This window comes from Quercus lobata, chromosome 8, assembly GCF_001633185.2.
Source record: "Quercus lobata isolate SW786 chromosome 8, ValleyOak3.0 Primary Assembly, whole genome shotgun sequence".
In the NCBI taxonomy this organism is placed as follows: domain Eukaryota; kingdom Viridiplantae; phylum Streptophyta; class Magnoliopsida; order Fagales; family Fagaceae; genus Quercus; species Quercus lobata.
In genome coordinates this window covers 48124080-48146014 of record NC_044911.1, presented here as the reverse complement: position 1 = coordinate 48146014, position 21935 = coordinate 48124080, and the positions used below count along the sequence as shown (strand labels likewise).

General features: G+C 34.4%; 3 protein-coding genes across 3 annotated transcripts; 2 read left to right on the top strand and 1 right to left on the bottom strand.

Moving 5' to 3' along the window:
* Positions 1–3063: 3063 nt before the first annotated feature.
* LOC115955132 (probable inactive purple acid phosphatase 29) lies at positions 3064–6986 on the top strand. Its single transcript, XM_031073186.1, has 4 exons — positions 3064–3700; positions 4458–4852; positions 5139–5589; positions 6628–6986. The coding sequence occupies exons 1-4, from the start codon at positions 3403–3405 to the stop codon at positions 6660–6662; spliced, it is 1179 nt and encodes a 392-aa protein (XP_030929046.1). The 5' UTR covers positions 3064–3402; the 3' UTR covers positions 6663–6986.
* A 548-nt stretch (positions 6987–7534) lies between these two features.
* On the bottom strand, positions 7535–10312 carry LOC115955130 (pentatricopeptide repeat-containing protein At4g01570). Its single transcript, XM_031073185.1, has one exon. It carries the CDS (start codon positions 10159–10161, stop codon positions 7762–7764), a length of 2400 nt encoding a protein of 799 aa, XP_030929045.1. The 5' UTR covers positions 10162–10312; the 3' UTR covers positions 7535–7761.
* Positions 10313–19547: 9235 nt separating this feature from the next.
* LOC115958562 (WAT1-related protein At3g30340-like) lies at positions 19548–21552 on the top strand. Its single transcript, XM_031076989.1, has 6 exons — positions 19548–19888; positions 20121–20183; positions 20290–20406; positions 20486–20891; positions 21082–21233; positions 21322–21552. The coding sequence occupies exons 1-6, from the start codon at positions 19707–19709 to the stop codon at positions 21488–21490; spliced, it is 1089 nt and encodes a 362-aa protein (XP_030932849.1). The 5' UTR covers positions 19548–19706; the 3' UTR covers positions 21491–21552.
* The last annotated feature ends 383 nt before the right edge of the window (positions 21553–21935 follow it).

The window sequence follows — 21935 nt, the reverse complement described above, 5'->3', positions numbered from 1 at the left end:
GACTATCAATGCGAATGCTCTTAAAAAGGATTAAGGTTTGGCTCCAAATATATATGGAATATTTGGCTCTAACCACCAATCAATGAGACCCATGACCAAATACGTATTAAATTTTTTGTTAAAAAATGTTTAAAGATTTAAAAACCCATTATTTTAGGGCTTAGACTTTGGGAAGGAAATCACCTTGTCTATGTTTACTTTAGCTATTTTTGTTGGTTTAATACTTGAACTTGTACGTGATTCACATAGTTTCATTTGTAATAAATGGGCAGTTATTACACAAGTGAGCAGCAATTTGATTTTTTTCGTGCTATCTTTGTCTTGCCTGTCTCTATCTGACAGATGATGTTAACTTAACTTGTCCCCTTTTCCTCTATTTGGATTTGGATTATAGTGGAAATAGAGAACCTCACCATTCGTTAATTGCACGTGAAATATGAATATTCATACACACACGTTTGTGCATATTCAATTAATAATAAATCAATATTCATAGATGTCAAATTAGATTCTGAGAAATAGATCTCAATCTATTTAAATCTTATCATAAATTACAATTACATCACTGTAAGTTTCTTTAAAAAATCTTCTCCCCTCTCTCTGTGAGTGTGTATTAAAAAAAAATTCCTATCATAAAAAATAAAATAAACCTAGAAACTAGAGCACAGTAAAGGCTTTTGTATTAATAAAAATAGCTTGTAACCTCATGCATATACATGAATACACTTAAAAATATACAATAAGATGCATAATATAATTCATATATATATATATATATAATTTAAATATTATTGATAATCTTTTTATATTTTGTTAACTCTTTAAAAAAATTTGTAAGGATATTATTAGGTATAAAATGTAAATTATCCATTTTTTTAAATTATTGTGAAGCACTTTTTTTTTTTTTTTTTACGATTTATTTATTTTAGACTTTTTGGTTTTTTTACTTAATAACTCACTTGGATGAATATTTATAATATGGTCTCACATTTGATTCTAAAATTAAGAAATAAAACTCTTTAAAAATAAATAATTTAGGACACATGGCACAAAATTGAAACTCTAATTTGAAATTCTAATTTGAGTTTCTCTCAGCTTCACCTATTATTATATATATAGATATATAGACTAGAGTGTAGTCTTATGCATATATACGGGTACAATTAAAAATAATCACAATTATACGGTTCAAATTATACATAGTATTAGTTTACATTTTTTTTAAACCATACATTTCTAAAATATGTAATGGTTTCTCATAATATTATTATTATTATTATTATTATTATTATATGATTTAGAATTTAATTGGTTCTAGACTTTTTGATTTTTGCACTCAATAATTCACTTACTACAAAAATTAAAAATTTAGATGGACACATAGTGGAAAATTGTACTCTAATTTGAATCTAATTGGATTTTGACTCTTTAATTTTTATACTCAATAATTCAATTGGCACAAAATTAAAAATTAAATGAAACATGTGACGCAAAATTGAGAATCCAATTAAAATTTAATTGGATTTTCTCTAAGTTTCAGTTTCTATATATATATATATATTTATTTATATACTCACACCCCCCCGAGTATGTAACGAAAAAACTTGGTTTTGGATGTAGTGAGACATCTACCATGAAAGGAAGCACATGGAAGCAAAGAAGCACTAGCAAACATTTGATACTAAACTTACAAGTGAAACTTGGGAGATAGCCTGGTTTTCTTTGATTTATGTGAGGCCCATTAGGCCTTGGGTACAATATATTGTCAAACAAGAGATCACAAATTGGGGAAGAAGAGTAATTCTCAATGTATATATATTTTGGTTTATTAGTGACACAACAGGTTCTGGACCCATTTAATTGTGACCTTATCTTACAAGGTACCATTACTCAAATTTGATTGGTATCATCAAATTTGATTATAAGATAAGGATAAAGTTTATAGAGTAATTCTAAGATACACAAATTATTCCACAACTTTTTGTCATAATTTTGACATGACAGATTGTAGATGGCTAACCATCACTTACACATAGACCCAATAATTTTTCTTCACCATTCATACTTTGTCATGTCACATTTGTAGCAAGAAGTTGTGAAAAATTTTGTGGTCTTATAATTTTTCAATTTTTTTTTTTTTTTTAGTGTGAACTTGTGAAATTTTAATGTAAATCAACCAAATCCGATTGTAATATAGAAAATAGTTGTGATTGGACATCTTCCTGTAATTTTTCAAGTTTATAACATTCTTTCATCCTATCACTTAGATATTGATAAAATCATCAATATATACTTTTAGTCATGTTATATAGTTAGAGTAAAATTTTCTGAATCCGACTTTTATTATATAATTAATATATATAATTTAATAAATACAATATAATTTTAGGCCGATAATTGTTATTTAGAGTTTGAACTTGAGATCTTTTATTTGATAATAAGAAATTTTATCAGTTTAGCTAACCGAAATTCACATTATGTAGTACATATGATTATAGATTATGTTGTAGCATTTTAATATTATATTATATAATTAAAATGAATAAAAATGACAATTTAAATATAAAAATATAAGAGGTTTTTTTTAAAAGAATAAAAATGTAAAAGTAAATATGGAAGATAAAAAATTTTGTGTATGAACAATAAATTTATTTAATGAAAATGAAATTTAGGTACAAACATCGTGTGGGAAGGATGAATCTCTACCCTAAACAGAAATTGCCCTCTTTAAAAATGACGTTGAAACCTTAATCTTCAAGATTTTACTTAATCTCATATGAGTGTACCACTACGTAATAAGATTATTAATTGATGTTTGATAATGACATGGATTGAAGGAGGACATTAAATTTATCATCTGCCTTCTGCTTACCTATATATTACAAAGACTCCAACCATGCCGGCGAATATTCTATGGCATATATGATTTTTATTTATTTGTTGACAAATACTTCTAACAAAGAATTTGATAGTTAAAATGACATTGATTATTATTATTATTATTTTGTCTTGATATTCGATGGTTACAAGTGTCGTGACTCGACTCGTGACAGATAAGAAGCAATACAAGGAGCTGTTTCTGTTGGTACATTCCGACGTCAAAGATTGAAGAGGCTGGTTTCCCATTTGAGCACGACTTGTAATAAAGGACGAGAAAAAAGATGATGAGGCTTCATGGTTCATCATTCAGCAACATACCCATCAATGGTCATTAGCTAAAATCAGCTAACCCATTCAGAAATCTGACACCACCGACTCACATACATAGTTAAAGCCCCAGCAGAGCATTTAGCTCGGGGTTTTAGAAACAAAAAGACAAAAGACAAAAGAAAAAGAAAAAGAAAAAAAGAGAGACACAAGGAAGTGCTTCTTGGCTTTTTTTTATTATTGAGGGTATCATCAATGAAAAGCAATAACGGGAAGAAAATGAAAATGGGTGGTTCAAATTTCTTCGTGGAGGTAGCTCTGCTGTGTCTCATTTTGTTTCCGATCTATGGCTTGGCTGAGAGGCCGCTACGGATTGGGAAAGGTGGGAGCTTTAAGATACTGCAAGTGGCGGATATGCATTATGGGGATGGAAAGACCACGCCTTGTGAGGATGTGTTTCCGTCCCAAATGGCTACTTGCTCTGACCTCAACACCACTGCCTTTATTAAACGCATGATTCTTGCTGAGAAGCCCGATCTTATTGTTTTCACGGGTATTCCCTATTTCATTTTTCTTCTTATTATTACCAGTTTTTGTTTTTTTGTTTTTGGTTCTTTTTAATAAAAGAGGCAGAGTCTGACAGATCAAATTGACATTGTATGCGTACTGAATTTACCTCCTTTCTAAGTATATTCAGCTCTATCATTTTGTTTCTTTAACACCTGCGTTTTGAAGATAAGATTGGATAAGTGTCTTGTGAGTTGTGTGGCCATGTGTGTTGAGTCTTAACAGTGTTTTTCTTGCTAATAAACCAAGCATATTACTAAAACAAAACAGAAGCAGCATCCTTCCTTCCATCCTGCAGGCATCCAAGACTGTAGCAGGAAGAATGTGCGAATTACAACAAACAGTAGACCTATGAGCATGTGCAAATTTAGCTAGACAATGAGCTGCAGAGTTAAGCTCTCTCCTAACCCAGTTAAAGTTGAGTCTCACATAGAGTGTTTATTAGGTCAAATTGGACTATATAAGCGATTTTGAGAAACTCCAATTGTAACTCACATAAGTGCGGGTAGCACTTCCTCTAATGACTACTTGGAAGAAAAATATGTAAAAGATGGATTTGTTTCATGTGATTGGTCTATGTTTAAACCTTCGACTCTTTTAGTTTGACACTTGGGGGCATATAGCAATACAAAATGCAGTCTTGTTATGCCCATAAACTCTACTTTCCCAATTTACCCCATGAAACTTTCTTAAGCTTGTTAAGCATGTTCAGACAATTGAAGTATTTGCTTTTTGTGTAACAGGGGATAATATCTTTGGGTACGATGTCACAGATGCAGCTAAGTCTTTGGAAGCTGCATTTGCACCAGCAATCGCATCCAACATCCCATGGGCTGCAGTTTTGGGAAACCATGATCAGGAATCTGCACTCTCAAGGGAAGGGGTAATGAAACATATAGTTAAATTAAAGAACACACTGTCTCTAGTTAATCCTGTGGAAGTCCATGTTATTGATGGTTTTGGAAACTATAACGTGGAAGTTGGTGGAGTTAAGGGCTCTAGCTTTGAAAACAAGTCAGTTCTTAATCTCTACTTCCTTGACAGTGGCGATTACTCCACCATTCCCTCCATCCCTGGCTATGGTTGGATCAAACCTTCTCAACAATTTTGGTTTGAACGCACTTCTAAAAGGCTTCAGGTACTTGCCAAGCATAAATTTTCATTACTGGCAAATTAAGACAATTATTTGTTTATTTCTTATGCTCTCTCCATCCCAATAAAGTCAAAATACATGTTCACTTTATAGGAATGGAAGTTCTTTAAAATTCAAGTCTTGAAGGCATATAAGGATTATCACTATGCTTTTATCTTTTGTTTTAATAATTGGGCCATTTGAAAACAAGCCATATAAATTAGGATGAAGGGAGTTAGCTTTTGCCTAAATGGACATTTGTGTATTAACAATTTCCCATTTTTCATTGCAGAGAGCATACATGGCCAAGCCAGAGGCCCAAAAAGGACCTGCACCTGGGATTGCATACTTTCACATCCCTTTGCCAGAATTTTCAAGTTTTGACTCAACAAACTTCACTGGTGTGAAACAGGAAGGCATTAGCTCTGCTTCTGTGAACTCTGGCTTCTTCACAACAATGGTTTCTGCAGGAGATGTGAAGGCTGTTTTCACTGGCCATGATCACCTCAATGACTTCTGTGGTGAACTAACGGGAATACAACTCTGTTATGCTGGGGGATTTGGATACCATGCTTATGGGAAGGCTGGATGGGCAAGGAGAGCAAGAGTGGTGGTAGTGAATTTGGAGAAAATGGAAAAGGGTGGTTGGGGAGCAGTCAAGTCAATCAAAACATGGAAGCGTCTTGATGATCAGCATCTCACTGCTATTGATGGTCACGTCCTTTGGAGCAAGAGTTCTGCTGGTAAGGTTTCCTAAAATAGTACAGTTGCCTTTTTTTTCTCAATGGTTGTATGTAGATTATAGAGAAAATCAAATGTTAGGAACATCTATATGATAGTATTCAGGTATTCTAACTGGACATATAAAAGGATTCTCCTTCCTCTTATGCTTGAAGAGTATGTGTGTGTGCACGCGTGCTAGCATAAGATGTGTTGAGTTAGTGACTACTTAACACCATTGCATCCATTTAAATCATTAACTGATATTGATCACTCCTTTCATGGCCTTATATTTTGATTATAATCAACAAAATCCTTGGAGGTAGGCCATTTAGGAAACTCAGATATTAAACATGATCTTCATTGCTCATCTTGTTGGAGCATCTGCATCTTGCAGGGTCTTCATTGTCCAAAAGACCTACTGATGTAGAAAATTGAAGCTCTAGTCTGTAATGACTTGTTACATGATTCGAATGTCAAAACTATCATTGTTTGTAAGTGAGGTGGTATTGGAAGTGCGCAGTTTGTTAGTGTTCTGACCTCTGCTAATGCCATAGTATAATATTTGTCCTTAACATTTCTCTCTTGGTGGTATACTGTATACCTCAGACTATGAATCAAGTCTCCTAGGCTTGAATTCTATCCTTGCTGCTTTCTTCCACTATTTTTGTACCCAAAATTTATATATGAAAAACCAGAAATGGATTCTCCTACTTTTTGTTATTGATATTTAATACTTATTGCCTTTTTGTTTATCGGTAAGTTTACGCATGCATTCGGTGAGTTTTGAATGCACGACCTTACCTTCCACCCTTTCTTATGATAGGAGGTATTGTTTGAGCTAAAGTTCATTGGCAAATAGAGTTGTTAGACACCCTTTCGGCAACTGTGATGTCTTACAATTTATTTGTTTCAGTATACTGCATGCTGAAACTTGTATTAACAAGTAATATTAAACATGAACACTTGTTTTAGTGTCATTCTTAGATACATTTATATGCCTTCCTGTATTTCATTCACATGCTTTCTTTCATTTTCTTATTCTAGTATGCTCTGAACAGGTACCCGTAGAAAGAAACAAATCGGTGGCACATGAGTAATGGGCATATGAAAAACAATTTTGATATACAAGCTTATGGCTAATAAATTGGCTGAGGGAGAAATTTATCGAACTGGTTTGATGGTAATATTTTCAAGATTGTTGTATAATAACTTGTAAGATTCTGTCTGCCCTGCGTCTCTTGAGAATTACTGAAAATTATAGGGTGTAATTTACAAGATGTGGAAAATAATGTTAATGTTATGATGTATTCAAATGCCATGTAATTCAAATTATTGAAAATTATAGGATGTAATTTACAAGACATGGAAAATAATGTTATGAAGTATTCAATGCCATGTAATTCTGTGTTTGAAAATACTGTGCAAGTGTTGGTAGTTTGGAAGTTTTGTTAGTCTTTGGAGAATAAAACCCTTTGTCCCATTTTGGGAGTTTCATTTTATGTTTCACCAATCGTAACTTATCATCATATTCTTTTTTCTTTCATTATAAAATAACCAAGTTCTTAAATGGGAAAAAAAAAATCATACACATGGCATATAACAATGTGGTGCATAAAATAGAACACTAAAACATAGAAGATCTCTAGTCAGTCAGTGAATGTATTAATGTTGATTGCCATCTGAACATTGCTGAAATCTCATGGTCAGGCATATTGTGACTAAAAGTACCAGATACAAGGAAAAGAATTGGTTAAAGATGACAAATACGAAAAAGGAAACGTAAACTTGATTGCAGCTCTTGATTACTCCGTTTAAGATGTAATTTGTGTGACAGAGCTAAGCTTTTAATATTCACAACAAATTCATGTAATGGCACCAAATCTGCCCTTTTAATAAGGCTACCATCATGGAGTCGGCAATTTTTTCTGATCCAGCATTTTACTTCAGAATTTTTCTTTCGAGTCATGAAATCAATAACCAGAAAATTTATTTGGTATGCTACCCAATGCGAAATCAAGCATAATTATGAGAAATTTTGTTTTGAATATGGGCCAAAAGGGCACCTAATGAACAACTGTATCTCACACACTCATACTACAAGAAAATAAGTACAATAAGCTGAAATTATTCTTTTGCAACTAGTACAACAGTTCTTATTAAGCTTTAACCAGTCTTATCTGCAGAATATTTCCTCAAGAAGAATCATCCTTATTTCTCAAGATTGATGCCTTTTCGTACCTCAATTTCTCAATCTCCTTTCCCAGGAAATCCAAAGTCGTGTCTGTAACATGGTTTGGCAAGCAGCCTGCATCCAGCATCATTTTTAAAAATTTATATGCATCCTTCAATCGACCTGCCTTACTATGAACTTCAATAAGTGTGTTAAAAGTAACAACATCGGGATTTATTCCACTAGTCCTCATCTGCTCAAAGAGCTTGTTTACTTCATCAATCCGGCGGGCCTTCCCAAGCGCATTAATCAGGGTGTTGTACATAACTATGTCAAGATAACCACCATCCTTAACTAGCTTATCCAGAACAGCACTAGCTAGATCTGCTCTTCTCATCTTCCCCAAGCCTTGTATTATCACATTGTATGTCGCTATGTCTGCCGGGCAAACCTTCTCGCCCATTTCATTGAGGACACCCCATGCCTCATTAAAATATCCCTTCTTGACAAATGAACTCATAATAGAATTGTAAGTGTAGCTCACAGGGTTGACACCCATATTACTGAAAATTTCAAACAACTTGCAGGCTAAACTCAACTTTCCCTTGGCCAGGAGTATAGACAAGAAAGTATTGACCATGTCAATATCAAACGAGCCCATCCCTTTGGGCTGAACTCGTTGCCCCCTAGATGGTGAATATGGTTGAGAGGAATGATCAGCAGACTTCATTTGACTGGCTAATTGATCCATATAAGGGGAAGATGACCACTGATCAATGTCACTGGATGAAGTCTCTTCATCACTAATTCCAGGGTCATCTGAAACAAAGTTTGCATCCACCACATTGTCTGCAGAACTTATTAAATCCATAATCTCACCAAAGTCAACTTTAGTTTGGAACATTGGCGTATAATCCTTCCTCTTGCTCTGTGGATTTTTCATCAAAGCCTCCATATCAGTCTTCCATTTAAGAACATTAGGAACCAGATTACCATCCCTAATGTGCTTCATAAGTCTCTCTGTCCAATCCCACCGCCCATGCTTATGAAGCCCTATCAAGAGCGACGTAATAGTAACTAAATCAACAACAAATCCTCTGCCCTCCATTTCTTCCACCAATTTCAGCGCTTCCTCAAGCAGACCCTCCCTACAAAGTTGCAACACAACAATGCTGTAAGTAACACCATCCACAAACTGACCCTTCTTCTTCAAGTCACAAAACAGGGTGTAACCAGCCTCAGCCCTCCCATTCCTAAACAACCCATCAATCAAAATATTATATGTCCAACACGAGGCTCGTACCCCATCTTGAACCATTTTCTCAAACAGTTGGCAGGCATCTGTGACCTTCCTCGCCTTGAACATCCCATCAAGCAGTGAACTATACACAACAGTATCCGGGATAAACCCGTTATACTGCATCTCATTAAAAATCCTGGCGGCATCTTCAATTCGATAAGATTTACAGCACCCTTGAATCATTATTCGATACGTAAACTTATCGGGCTCATGACCAGACCCTTTCAATTCCTCCCAAACAATTAGTGCATCCTTCACCTTCCCAACCAAGCACAGAACATGAATCAAACTATTGTAAGTGCACAAGTCTGGACCCAGTGATGTTTTTTCCTTCATTTCTTTGAATAGGCCTAAAGAGGTAACCAAATCACCCCAACACCCAAATGCATGAATGCATATATTGTAACCCCAAGTATCAAACTCGAACCCATTCTTGTCCCTAAGTTTATCAAACACTTGTTTGAATTCCACTCTCATGTTTGCTTTCCTAAGAGTGACTAACAATTCGTTACAGGCAATAGAGCTAGGGACCGAAGAAGCTGAAGCTTCGAGAAGCTTAAAGAAGATTGACAAAGCCAAACCCAGTTGGTTTTTCCTAAGCAGAGCCACGAGAACGGTGTTATACATGTGGGGATCGAAAATCGTGGTACCTAGCTCAACTTCAAGCTCTTCCATTTGGTCCAAAATCTGAAGAGCGAAGTCGATCTTACCGGAGCGAATAAAGGCGTCGAGCAAGAACTTGAAAGTGGCGGAGTCAGCAACGACGCCGTCTTGCTTCATGGAGAGCAACAGAGTGGGGATGTGGTGGTGTTCATTACCGAGACAAGCGATGCGGAGAATGTGAGAGTAAGCGCATGCGGAGTGTTTGTAAAAATGTCTGAGAGAAGAGGAACACCAAATGAAGAAGTCGATTTTGTTGGAGGGGTGGAGAGAATTGGAGTGGAGGATTTGGAGGAGGAGAGATTGGGTGAGAGGAATGGAGGAAGGGTCGAGGTTGCGAGTGCCGGACTCCGAGATGGTTTTGGTGAGAGAGGCAATGAGGAGCAGGTCTCCCATTTTAGATAGGCTGTTTGTTGTTGGTGGTGGTGGGGTTTTGGTGAGGAGAAATTTTCCATGGCGCATTGCTGGGTCGTGCTTTGCATTGCGAAATTGTTAAAGAAAAATTTTGATCTTCAGCCGAACCGAAATTATGAAAGAAAAATGCTAAGGCCTAGGTAGAAGAACCAGATGAGCCAAGCGCGCCAGTTTTTTTTTAATACTTTTTGGTCATATTTGTAATGTGGTTCTCAAATTTACACCGTTTTCATTTTGATGCAGGCTATCAAAATTTTTTTTTTTTGGGCGTAAATGCACTTGGCCTCTATATTTTTTTTTTTTTTTTTTTTTTTTTTTTTTTTTTTTTTTTTTTCATTTTGGTTCTTATATTTTCATTTTACCACTTTTATGGTTCGTTTTGATACAACTTATTTTGCTAAAAACTAAAAGCACTATAGTAAAATAATTTTTAAATGTGCGAATAGTGGCATAGGACCTATTTTTAATATTTTTTTTCCTGAATAAAGTGGCTGTGGGTTCCATGATCAGTGCACGGGTGAAAAAGTCAAAAATCACGGCTAAAAAAAGAAAATAAGGAAACATGAAAACTCAAAATGCATACGCAGGATAATTCCTATCCAAACAAACACTTAGTCCCTAAACCAATTAACGCGTGACATTTAAGTCCTTACCATCACCCAACTAACTGAAAAAATTGACAAGGCAAACAGAGTTTACTGTTGGTATACTAAAGCCAAACAAACACTTAGTCCCTAAACCAATTAATGTGTGACATTTAAGTCCTTACCATCACCCAACCAACTGAAAAAACTGACAATGCAAACAGAGTTTACTGTTAGTACACTAAAAGCTGACATGGTCAATAAAATAATATTTAAAAATGCTACATTAGCATAAAATAGTAATTAAAAAAGACACATTAGCATTCACACAACCTTCTATTTTTTAAAATTAATTTATCAATTTAAACAAAATGAAAAATGAAAAAAATAAAATAAAATTAGAACCTAGAATATAGGAACACCCTTTCCAAATAACAATAAATATAAAAAAATTTAGTTAATTGTCACGTTTTAAAACAATGCTGAAAACTAACATCTCAAGTGTCTAAAACTCGAGTTCCAAGATAAAACTCGAATTTTTAAATCTCGATTTGTAAGCGGATGGATCTGATGTGGAAAAAATCCACGTGAAAATCGAGTTTTAAAGACTCGATTTCTATAAATTGGAGAAAAACGCTGCTATAGGGCTTTAAAACGTCACTATAAGGCTCCCAAAACCTGGTATGGGGTGATCACGCTTATAAAAAAAAAATTGCAGGAAAACGCTGCTATAGGGCTTTAAAACGTCACTATAAGGCTTAAAAACGCCACTATAGGGCTTCTTGAACCTGGTATGGGGTGATCACACTTAAAATTTTTTTTGCAGGAAAACGCCGCTATAGGGCTTTAAAACATCACTATATGACTTAAAAACGCCACTATAGGGAAAATTTTTTTTGCATGGAACTCAAGTTTTAAAGACTCGAGATTTATATGGCATTTTCAGTCCAAATCGTCCAGCCAAACACTCGCGAAGCGAGTTTATAAAACTCGGGTTTTAATATGGATCTCGAGTTTCTAAAACTTGAGATGCTATTTTTCTTAAAACTTTGAAATGTTGCCTAACTTACTACTTTGAATCTCTATTAATAGCTATTTTGCACATTCCCTCTAGAATACAGACACTAGCCCCACAAACCCAGACACAGCACAGGCCGCCACAAATAACACAAAGCTTAGAGAAACCTTAGCCTGGGTCCAAAAATCCAGCGATACCAAAGCCAAAGAGTCCAAAACGAGAAAGAATCAGACGACGCCGAGAAAGAGCTCAAGAGGGTAAGTAGGGGAATGGGGATAGGGTGAGAAGACGAGTGAGAGAGAAGCATAGAAGAGGAGCTGTGAGAGGTGGAATGTGAAGAAAGTGAGGAGTGAAATGAGTGATGGAGCAAAAGAGAGTAATGGATTTTTACTAGTGGAAGTGGTGGTGGGTTCGATCTGCCACCACAAGGGTCCAATCTGCCATCGCCACTACAAGGTCCGAAGACATCACTGAGAAGATATTGTATTCCATCAATTGATTGTTATTTGATCGAACGGATCTGGAAGCTTCTCTTCGAAATTGAATTCTTGTTGGAGTTTGGGTTTGTGTTTATTTTTTTGTGTTTGGTTGACAAGAAAGATCAATTGTCGGGTTTGTGTTTTTGTGTTGGGTTGACAAGAAAAAGCAAGAAAATCCTAGAAAATTTGGGTGTATGACTCTTATATTTAAACCTGGGTTTGTGTTCATTGTGTTCTTGTTGAAGATGAGCCCAAATCTTAATTTATGTATTGAATTTTAATTTTATTGTTTTCTTTTTTTAATTTGTTGAATTTGATTGATTAATTTAAAAAAAAAAATTAGATGCATTTACGCCTAATTTTGGGTTCTAATTTTGTTTCGTTTTGTTTTGTTTTATTTTATTATTGTTATTTTTTCATTTTGTTTAAATTGATAAATTAATTTTTAAAAAAAATCAAAGGTTGTGTGGATGCTGATGTGTCTTTTTTAATTACTATTTTATGTTGACATGGCATTTTTAAATATTATTTTATTGGCCATGTCAGTCTTTAGTGTACTAACAGTAAACTTTGTTTGCCACATCAGCCTTTTCAGTTAGTTGGGTAACGGTAAGGACTTAAATGTTATGTGTCAATTGGTTCAGGCACTAAAAGTGGTAAAATGAAAATGTAAGGACCAAAATAGAAAAAAGTCAAAATGTAGGGACCAAAAGTGTATTTACGCCATTTTTTTTTTGGTAATTGCTAGCTATCATTTGACTTATGGAAAATACCTGCTAAATTTGTGTTTCTGTTAGTAAGATGACAACATGACCTAAATAACAAGAAGTTTAAAAATTTATGTAACTTCAAGATTAAATTGAAAATTTGGCCAAAATATAAGAACTCAAATGACGTGGGTGTAGTGTTGATTGGATTATTTTTTACTAAGTGTTAGTGATAGACCCATGTATAAGTGAGTACATCTAATTAAAAGTTGACACACGTGAAAGTTGTAACGTGGCAAACTATATAAGAATTGTTTTTTTTTTAGCCTATACTTCATGGCATTGGGTTTGGATGGAGAGGCATAGAATCATCTCCCTCACAACATACTATAACTCAATAAAAATCCTAATTTCTACTTTTAATATTTCATTTTAAGCAAAATACATTTTTTCGTCCCTATATTTAGAGTTTATTTTCAATTTGATCCCCAAGTAGCATTTAATTTTTTAGTTCTTATATTTTTGAACTAGTAGTTAATTTAGTCCATATGGTCATCTCACTTACGAAATGACTACTTGACAGACGGTCTACATTGCTGTAGCCTTGCCTAATATTAAAAGATTAAATACAATATTGACTAATCTAAATTTTATTGGCAGCATCGATGCTTAGATGGCAAAAAGGTCACATCAAAATTTTAAAAATATTTTTCTTCTTTCTTTACCAATTTACATTCTTTTTTTCACTTATAATCTCTCTTCATAATCAAAAGAAACCCTAGCTACACATTATCATTCATTTTATGGTCTACTAAGTGCAATATATATAACATGTTGGTTTTTTTCAAAAGGATCTTTATTTGTCCATAATTGCAAGGAGTCCACCGTTTGTGAAAAAGATTATACATATATTGAATACATGAATACATGAGATATTAATTGGGATGACTTTTTTGTTTTAGCTTACTTATTTATAAAGTAAGTTATGTAAAAGTAAAGGATATATTTGGTAACTGATTTTTCCTTTTATTTTCTGTTTCCAAAAACAATTTTCTATTTTTGAGACTAAAGAACTTGTTTGGCAACCCAAAATAGATAGAAAACAAAAATTGTTCTCAAAACTCAATTTGTGAAGGAAACTGAAAACATGCAAAAGACTATTTTCAGTTTCTAATTTTCAAAAGTCAATGAAAAAACGTATTTAATTTAAAGAATCTATCTCATATAATGAGTTAGCATTAGAGTTCAAATCCTAGTAATAACATATTTTAGTATTTTCTTTTTCTTTTTCCTTCAAAATACTATTTTATTTAATTTCAACTAACCAAACATGTTTTTGATTTCAAAAATACTAGAAAATTGTTTTTTGTTTATATTCCCCAAAACAAGTTTTTGAAAATAAAAAATAAAAACTGTTACCAAATATGACCTAAGTTTTGTATTGGGAAAAAAATTGTACCCAACAAGTGGGTTATAGTTAACTCATTATGTTGTAAAGTGTAGTGGCTCCTGACCTCATGAAAAAGACCAACCAACATGGGATAGAGGCCACATATTTCAAATCCACTAGTCGCAGACCCGTGCGTTGTGCGTGATAATTTTTTAGGTAAAATACTATTTTAGTCCCTAGACTTTATAAAGAGTTTTTAAAAAAAAAAAAAAAAAAGTTTTATCATATTTTTCATAATCTTGTCTATAATGTTTTTTACCATTATCATATATTTATTGGTTGATGATTTGGATAACATAGAAATTAAATAAGAGGAAGAACTATTCATTAGATCTTTTTAAGTCATGGTGTATGAAGATTATGATTATATATATATATAAGGTTAAATGAAATGTCAAAAAATGAGATTATAAAATTTTCCAACTTTATTTCTAATATAATTTCTAAATTACTGAAAAATATCTCATTTTTAGTTATGATAGGAAATATAATTTCTCTAGTTAGAATTTGATTAGTTTTAAGTTTAAGTTTTGTATTATATTATTTTTTATTGTCGATTATTGATTTAATTAAGTGAATGTAATGGTTGATTTTATTGCACTACAAAGTTTTCAATGTCCATTGTATAACCATCTCTATTTTATTTCTTACTCCTCTTGACCACCTTTTTATAATTGTGACAGACAAAAACTATAAAGATGTTCACCTACAAATATCATAATGATCAAAATAAACAAAACCCATTGTACAAAATTTAACATTTAAATAAATAAAAAAGCAGCACCTAGTGTTGCATTCAAGTCTTAAAGGTGTAATTTTTTATGTGGATACCTGAAGTGAATCATCAAATATTCAGTTTTTTGATTCTTTGAAACCGTAAAAGACATGAAGAACAAAAGGAGGAGACAGGAAATTAACGTTGGGGGGGGGGGGGTTGGAACATAAAATTAGTCGACTAACAATTTTCACTATAAAATCTAAAATAGTAATGTACATACAATTTAATAATCAATATACAAGTTAAGTAGTTTATAATTCAATATATGCTACAAAATGTGTATCTAATTAAAATTAAAAAATAATGAGACAAAATTGACAAAAAAAATTTAATATCTTTAATCAACTATGAAATGGGCAAAGTATAATGACTAAGATAAAAAAAAAATACTAATAATTTAAAAATAATCATTCAAACTTCAATGAATAAAAATCATCTAATAAAATACAAGTACAACCAAATACATGTTATATTATTTTTATCTATAAGTTAAAATTTTTTTTGAAGGTTATCTATAAATTAATTAAATGATAAATAGAAGTAAATTTTAATCAGGTACATTTATAAATTATAATGTTATATGATATGTTGATTAATATAAAAACAAATTAATATATGATAAAAAAAAATAAAATAAAAAAAGAAGAAGAAGAAGAAGAAAATACCTCTGTACGGTTGTACCTAGGAAAGTGGGAATGCTTGAATATGCTTCACAATCAAAGGGCCTACATGGCTATAGCAAACACAATTGCTTTTGTAGAAAAAATTTTAACCATACACGTGGGTGGTTGTCTCTAGTTTGCTGCAGTATTTATTCACTGTTCACACAGAATAGATGCTTTGCTACGCTTTACATTGTAAATGACAAAACATAGAGGAAAGTAAAACAGGAAAAGAAAGAAAAAGAAGAATGCAGAGTTGAGCTGTTGAGAGAATGAGAGCTGAGGCGCCATGCCAGAGATAGAAGCAGTCAGACAAGAAAGCGAGAGAGAGAGAGGGAGAGGGAGGGAGAGTTACCTGTGTATAAAAATGTCTGCAACTGTTGGGTGGTTGTCTCTAGTTTGTTGAAATATTTATTCACTATTCACAAAAAATAGAAGCTTTGTTACACTTTACATTGTAAATGACGAAACATAGAGGAAAGTAAAACAGGAAAAGAAAGAAAAAGAAGAAGGCAAGTTGAGCTATTGAGAGAATAAGAGCTGAGGCGCCATGCCAGAGATAGAAGCAGTCAGACAAGAAAGCGAGAGAGAGAGAGAGAGAGTTACCTGTGTAGAAAAATGCCTGCAACTGTGTGCTGATGCGGCACCTCCAGCCTTCAATTTTACTACTGCTGTGGGGCAATTAAGCCCTAGAAGTGTTAAAATAGCTGTGCATCCCAAAATTCTAAATGTCTAATTATTTATTTATCATTGTTAAATATTAGCATAGAGATGTGTTATATCATGTTGTGTATGCTAGAGTAGATGCGGAAGAGGAAGCATAAAGGAGGAACACTGAGAACACGAGGGTTACGTGGTTCAGTCTTACGGCCTACATCCACGAAGGAATCCCTTAAGGGCTACATCTTTATTATCTGAGAGTGTAGTACAATAACCTGTGTTACAATGAACCCTAACATGAGTATATATAGGCGACTAAACCCTAGACTACTAGTACAAGCAGGAATGGACTTGGGCCTATTACATTGGGCTAATATGTCTAATATATATCTCTAACACCCTCCCTCAAAACTCAAGGCGGAAGCTCGATGAAGGCTTGAGGTTGGATAAGCATGAGAAGATTACTAGGAGATGCCTTGTAGAATGCCTTTGAAGAAACCACAATGAAGAATGTGCCAATTGTCCAATTTCGGAGCTTTAAATGAAGAAACGGAGGCCAAAATCGGAATCTACACGAAAAACTGAGCAAGATAGGCCCTTTTGGAAATTTTGACTTTTAGTCTAAGGTCAACGCAAAAGTCAAAGTCAATTGGTCCAGAGTCAAAGTCAACAGTCAAAGTGCTCACAGGTCAGATCTGAGTGGTCCGGGTTGGGTCGGTCCGGGTCAACGGTCAGCTAGGTGACGTGGTGCTGACGAGACGACACTGCTGACATGGCTGATGACGTGTCGCTGACGTGTACTAGGGCTTGCGTGTCTGATGACGTGGAGTGATGACGTCATCAGGTGACAGCAACATCAGTTTAGGCGCGTGGCTGTTCCATCGGTGCGTGGAGGAGAAGCCAGAAACTAGGGAGGCGCGTGGAGGCGCGTGTAATGTCGGATGATGGCCGGAATCTCAGGTGCTGTAGATCGATGGACGAGGAGGCTGTCATGGCGGCGCGTGTACCAAGAACACGATCTGGAAGTATGGAATATGAGGCGGCGCGTGTGAGTGTTCCAGGGAGCCGTTGTCAGCGCGTGGGGGCGCGTGCGGCTGCCGTTGGAGGTTCGGTTTCTTGGTTTTGGTCGCGATATGTCGTGGAGCACGTATGTCTTGTTGGTTTCATCAGGCGAAGGCTTGATATGCATATATCTGATAAGTTAAGTCCCAACTTTGCTTGAGTTTGTGGATCTTGGACATAGCACTGCGCCACGGTGGCTGCGAGATGCCGTGGATTCTAGATCCAGCAGAGAAACATGTGTGACTTCAGATGGTGGTATGCACGTGAGAATCTTCTTTGCTTGCTAGAGATGTTTTGTTTGATGCCAAGAATGAAGTTTGGCTCTGATACCATGTTAAATATTAGCATAGAGATGTGTTATATCATGTTGTGTATGCTAGAGTAGATGCGGAAGAGGAAGCATAGAGGAGGAACACTGAGAACACGAGGGTTACGTGGTTCAGCCTTACGGCCTACATCCACGGAGGAATCCCTTAAGAGCTACATCTTTATTATCTGAGAGTGTAGTACAATAACCTGTGTTACAATGAACCCTAACATGAGTATATATAGGCGACTAAACCCTAGACTACTAGTACAAGCAGGAATGGGTTTGGGCCTATTACATTGAGCTAATATGTCTAATATATATCTCTAACAATCATTAATTAAATTAGAAAGCCAAAGGTCTGAAGTTTTGAAACTGTCTTTGGAAGAATTGGCGTTGGCAAACTGAAGGGCTAAAGTTTTGAAACCATGAAACACAGGTAGAGGAAAAGGAGGGGAGTAGAAAGGATTGCCGTTAAAGAGTAAAGACTATTTGGATTGGGTTTGGGCTTTATGAATTGGTCGACGTACAACATTAACGTGAGGATTTTCATTTTAGCAGTATTTTAAAATTTAGGAAAAGTATTTTAAAATTATAGGAAAAATTAAGAAAAAAAAGAATGATATTGAGATGGCTGTTGATGTGGCTTAACGTGAGTATAGTAACATTAAATGCTACGCTTCAGTTTTTAGTAATAATATAAATTTGTTTCTATATATAAAGGTACCCAACAGATTAAATAAGCAAAGTAAACTAAAATTAAGCTAAAAGCACCCGTCCAATCTAGCATTAGCATATGCACCCAAATAGGAGTTTCAAAAAAGTTATATTATTTAGTTGCCTGAATTCCGTGAAAAGTTGTGTGTTTGCTACACCTGAAAAGAAACGCAGCATGTTTGGAATAATTTTTTTTTCTTTTTGAGACCAGCATGTTTGGAATAATGAAAAGTACTACATTGATACAAATAAGATAATAATCAAAACATACACAAGCATATATACTTGGACAACTATGATATTTTAGTTGGATATGCCACCTTCAATCTCCACCCTTTACGCCAAACCATCCCAACATCTTTATAGCATTAGGAATAAATCAATGCAATGAAATATTGACAAGTGATACAAATCCCAGAGAGTGCACACGTAGGGAACTGTAGAAAAAAGTTCAGTATAGTTTCTCCATATTTAATTAACGAATGTTTCATGTAGAACTTTATAGCTGCATTCACACACGCACAATATAACAATGGCATTTGCAATATGCAAAATTTGCTGGCGTATATGAATAGAAAATTTCCTTGCATAACGAGTTACAGTCAGCAAGCATTCATTTAGCTTTTAACTAAGAATAGACATAATGTTCTCACTTATATTACACTGATAATCGCCAATTTCTTTCCATTAAGTATTAGATTCCACTAATAAGAAAGGGATGCTAATTTGTCATGTCTGTCGGACTTTAATTTTATGATTCTTATTGCTTCTATGTATGATATGATTAACAACAAAGAAAATTTGAGTGGCACAGAGCTCTCCTGTTCTCATAATGGTTAGTATTTAAATGAAAAGTAGAGTATTGATAAAACTCTTGAGGTCATATAATGATGTGTATCGTATAGTTATCAGCTTAGCAACTTATGAAGTAATCTCACATATGCAAAAGTTCTACCTATAGAAGTGGCAATAGAGGATTACAAAATTCTCTTAAGGGTCACAAAGTTCATTTCTAAAAAGGGGTTGATGTGTTGCAGATTCTTATTCATGTACATTCCCATTTTGGAGTGGTTTTGCCTATAAATCCAAGCACACAAATAGGCCTTATTATTGCATTGTGTTTCTAAGCAAGAAGGTAGAAGAGAGAGTAGGCTGTGCATCTAGTTAAGATGAACTGCTCTAGAGAATGGAAGCCTGTAGTTATCATGTTAGCTGTTAGTTTCGCACTGGCTGTGGTGAATTTGTTTCTTAAGAAGGTTCTTGATGAAGGAATGAACCAATTAATTATTGTTACATACAGACAATCAATTGCTGCTATTTTCTTGGCGCCTATTGCCTACTTCTGGGAAAGGTAATAGCTTCTTAACGTTTCCATCTAAAGATTGTATTTATCAGCTAGGATATATTATATTCACTTGCATAATTTCATTCAGCTCAATGGTGAGTTGGTAACACATGTCAACTAAAACGTTTCACTTGAATCAAAATGCTCCCTTTTTTACCGTAATATGTATATATTAGAATTCTCTTATTCTTTTGGACAAGTTTAATGAAGAGGCTAAATATGGTAAGATTTCCTGCAGGAAAAGTAGACCAGAACTTACAGCTCGTATATTATTTCAATTTTTCTTAAGTGCTCTAATCGGGTTAGTAATGACATTCTACATTGATGGAGTTCTGCTAATTGTCCATTTGAATTATAACCATTATACTGTTGTTGAGAACCTCAGACAATTTCTGATGTTTTTTCAGAGTAACATTCACGCAATACTTCTTCCTTCTTGGACTCCAATACACATCTGCCACATTCGCCTGTGCTTTCTTGAACATGGTGCCTATTAACACATTTCTATTGGCACTTCCATTTGGGTAAGTAAAATAAATAAGACAATTTATTACTTTTATTGACTGAAGATACAATATTTTCATCTCTGGTTTGTAATTGCAGTCTAGAGAAAGTAAACTTGAAAAGCAAAGGAGGGAGGGCTAAGGTGTTAGGTACTCTGGTATGCGTCAGTGGTGCTTTGTTATTAACCCTTTACAAAGGAATACCCTTAAGCAAAACTCATTCACAAGCCTTAACTCACATAACAAACCATGGCATGTTGATTCCAGCTACAAGAGAGAGGTGGGCCATTGGTTCGATATTTTTGGTTGCAGGCTCCCTTATGTGGTCTTCATGGTTCCTCATACAAGCAAGGATTGGCAAAAGATATTCATGCCAATATTCAAGCACAGCAATTTTGAACTTCTTTGGTGCCATTCAGTCATGCATCTTGAGTTTGATCATCAAGAGGAACCTGGCCATGTGGTTTTTGAAAGGGAGTTTAGAGATACTAAGTGTCGTGTATGCTGTAAGTACTCTCTTTAAGATTCAAATGTTACAAAGCATACAATCAAAATGACTTGTCTTTTAATTTTGTAGAAACATTCTTTTCAAATTTCAAATTTCAAATTCGTATCTCTTATTAGTTATTCTTTGAGTAATATTTAATCTAAACTTAGGATGCATACTCCATAAACCTAGTTCAATTTTGGATACAGGGGATGGTGGGATCAGGCTTGTGCTATGTGGCAATGTCATGGTGTCTCAAACAAAGAGGTCCAGTCTTCACATCAGCATTTACCCCCTTGATACAGATATTTGTAGCCATCTTTGATTTCTCTGTCTTGCATGAACAAATGTACCTTGGAAGGTTAACACTTTTGACCACTTTTCATTAGTTTCTTGTTTATCAGATAATTAAACTGTCCTTGACTTAATTTTTTCATTGGTATTGACAGTATCTTGGGATCTATCCTAGTTATAAGTGGCATGTATGTTCTTTTATGGGGCAAAAGCAATGAGGGAGCAGAATGTGCAAAGCAAGGCCAAGTAGCTGAAGAAGATCCAAAATGTAATCCAATGTTACCTGTCACAAATCAACCCAAAGGTGTCGTTGACCAGTTATGATTAGTTGTAATCTAATTCACCCACCTATAATTTGCAATCTCACCTGAGTGAGTATTTAACATCTTGTGCTACTGTAAACCATTCCGCTTAGTAATATGATTGAATGCTAAATGAGAACACTGTTGTGTTAGACAACTTTTTTGTACAGCAAGCAAGGACTATAGCCAACATTTAAAAAAAAAAGGAGAGGAAAAACTAATAAAAAAGAGGAATGGTTCCTTGTCTACCAATTATGCATCTCATTTGATATATTCAATATTAACCATTAAAATTGTAAATGTGTCTTCAACTCATGATTTTGGTTGTTTTTGCACTTGTGTACGTACATGTGTGCAAGTTGGTGATATTTGATACTATTTGCTATAAACACGACAATTGAATGGTTATATAAATTCCTTTTTTTTTTTTGCTAAATAATTAAGAAAGAGATGAGTAGATAAAGGTC

Coding starts and splice junctions, on each gene's coding strand:
- LOC115955132 (XM_031073186.1), top strand. CDS start 3,403: ATGAAAAGCAATAACGGGAAGAAAATGAAAATGGGTGGTTCAAATTTC. Junction 3,701..4,457: donor CGATCTTATTGTTTTCACGG/GTATTCCCTATT, acceptor TTTGTGTAACAG/GGGATAATATCTTTGGGTAC. Junction 4,853..5,138: donor GCACTTCTAAAAGGCTTCAG/GTACTTGCCAAG, acceptor TTTTCATTGCAG/AGAGCATACATGGCCAAGCC.
- LOC115955130 (XM_031073185.1), bottom strand. CDS start 10,161: ATGCGCCATGGAAAATTTCTCCTCACCAAAACCCCACCACCACCAACA.
- LOC115958562 (XM_031076989.1), top strand. CDS start 19,707: ATGAACTGCTCTAGAGAATGGAAGCCTGTAGTTATCATGTTAGCTGTT. Junction 19,889..20,120: donor ATTGCCTACTTCTGGGAAAG/GTAATAGCTTCT, acceptor GATTTCCTGCAG/GAAAAGTAGACCAGAACTTA. Junction 21,234..21,321: donor GAACAAATGTACCTTGGAAG/GTTAACACTTTT, acceptor TGGTATTGACAG/TATCTTGGGATCTATCCTAG.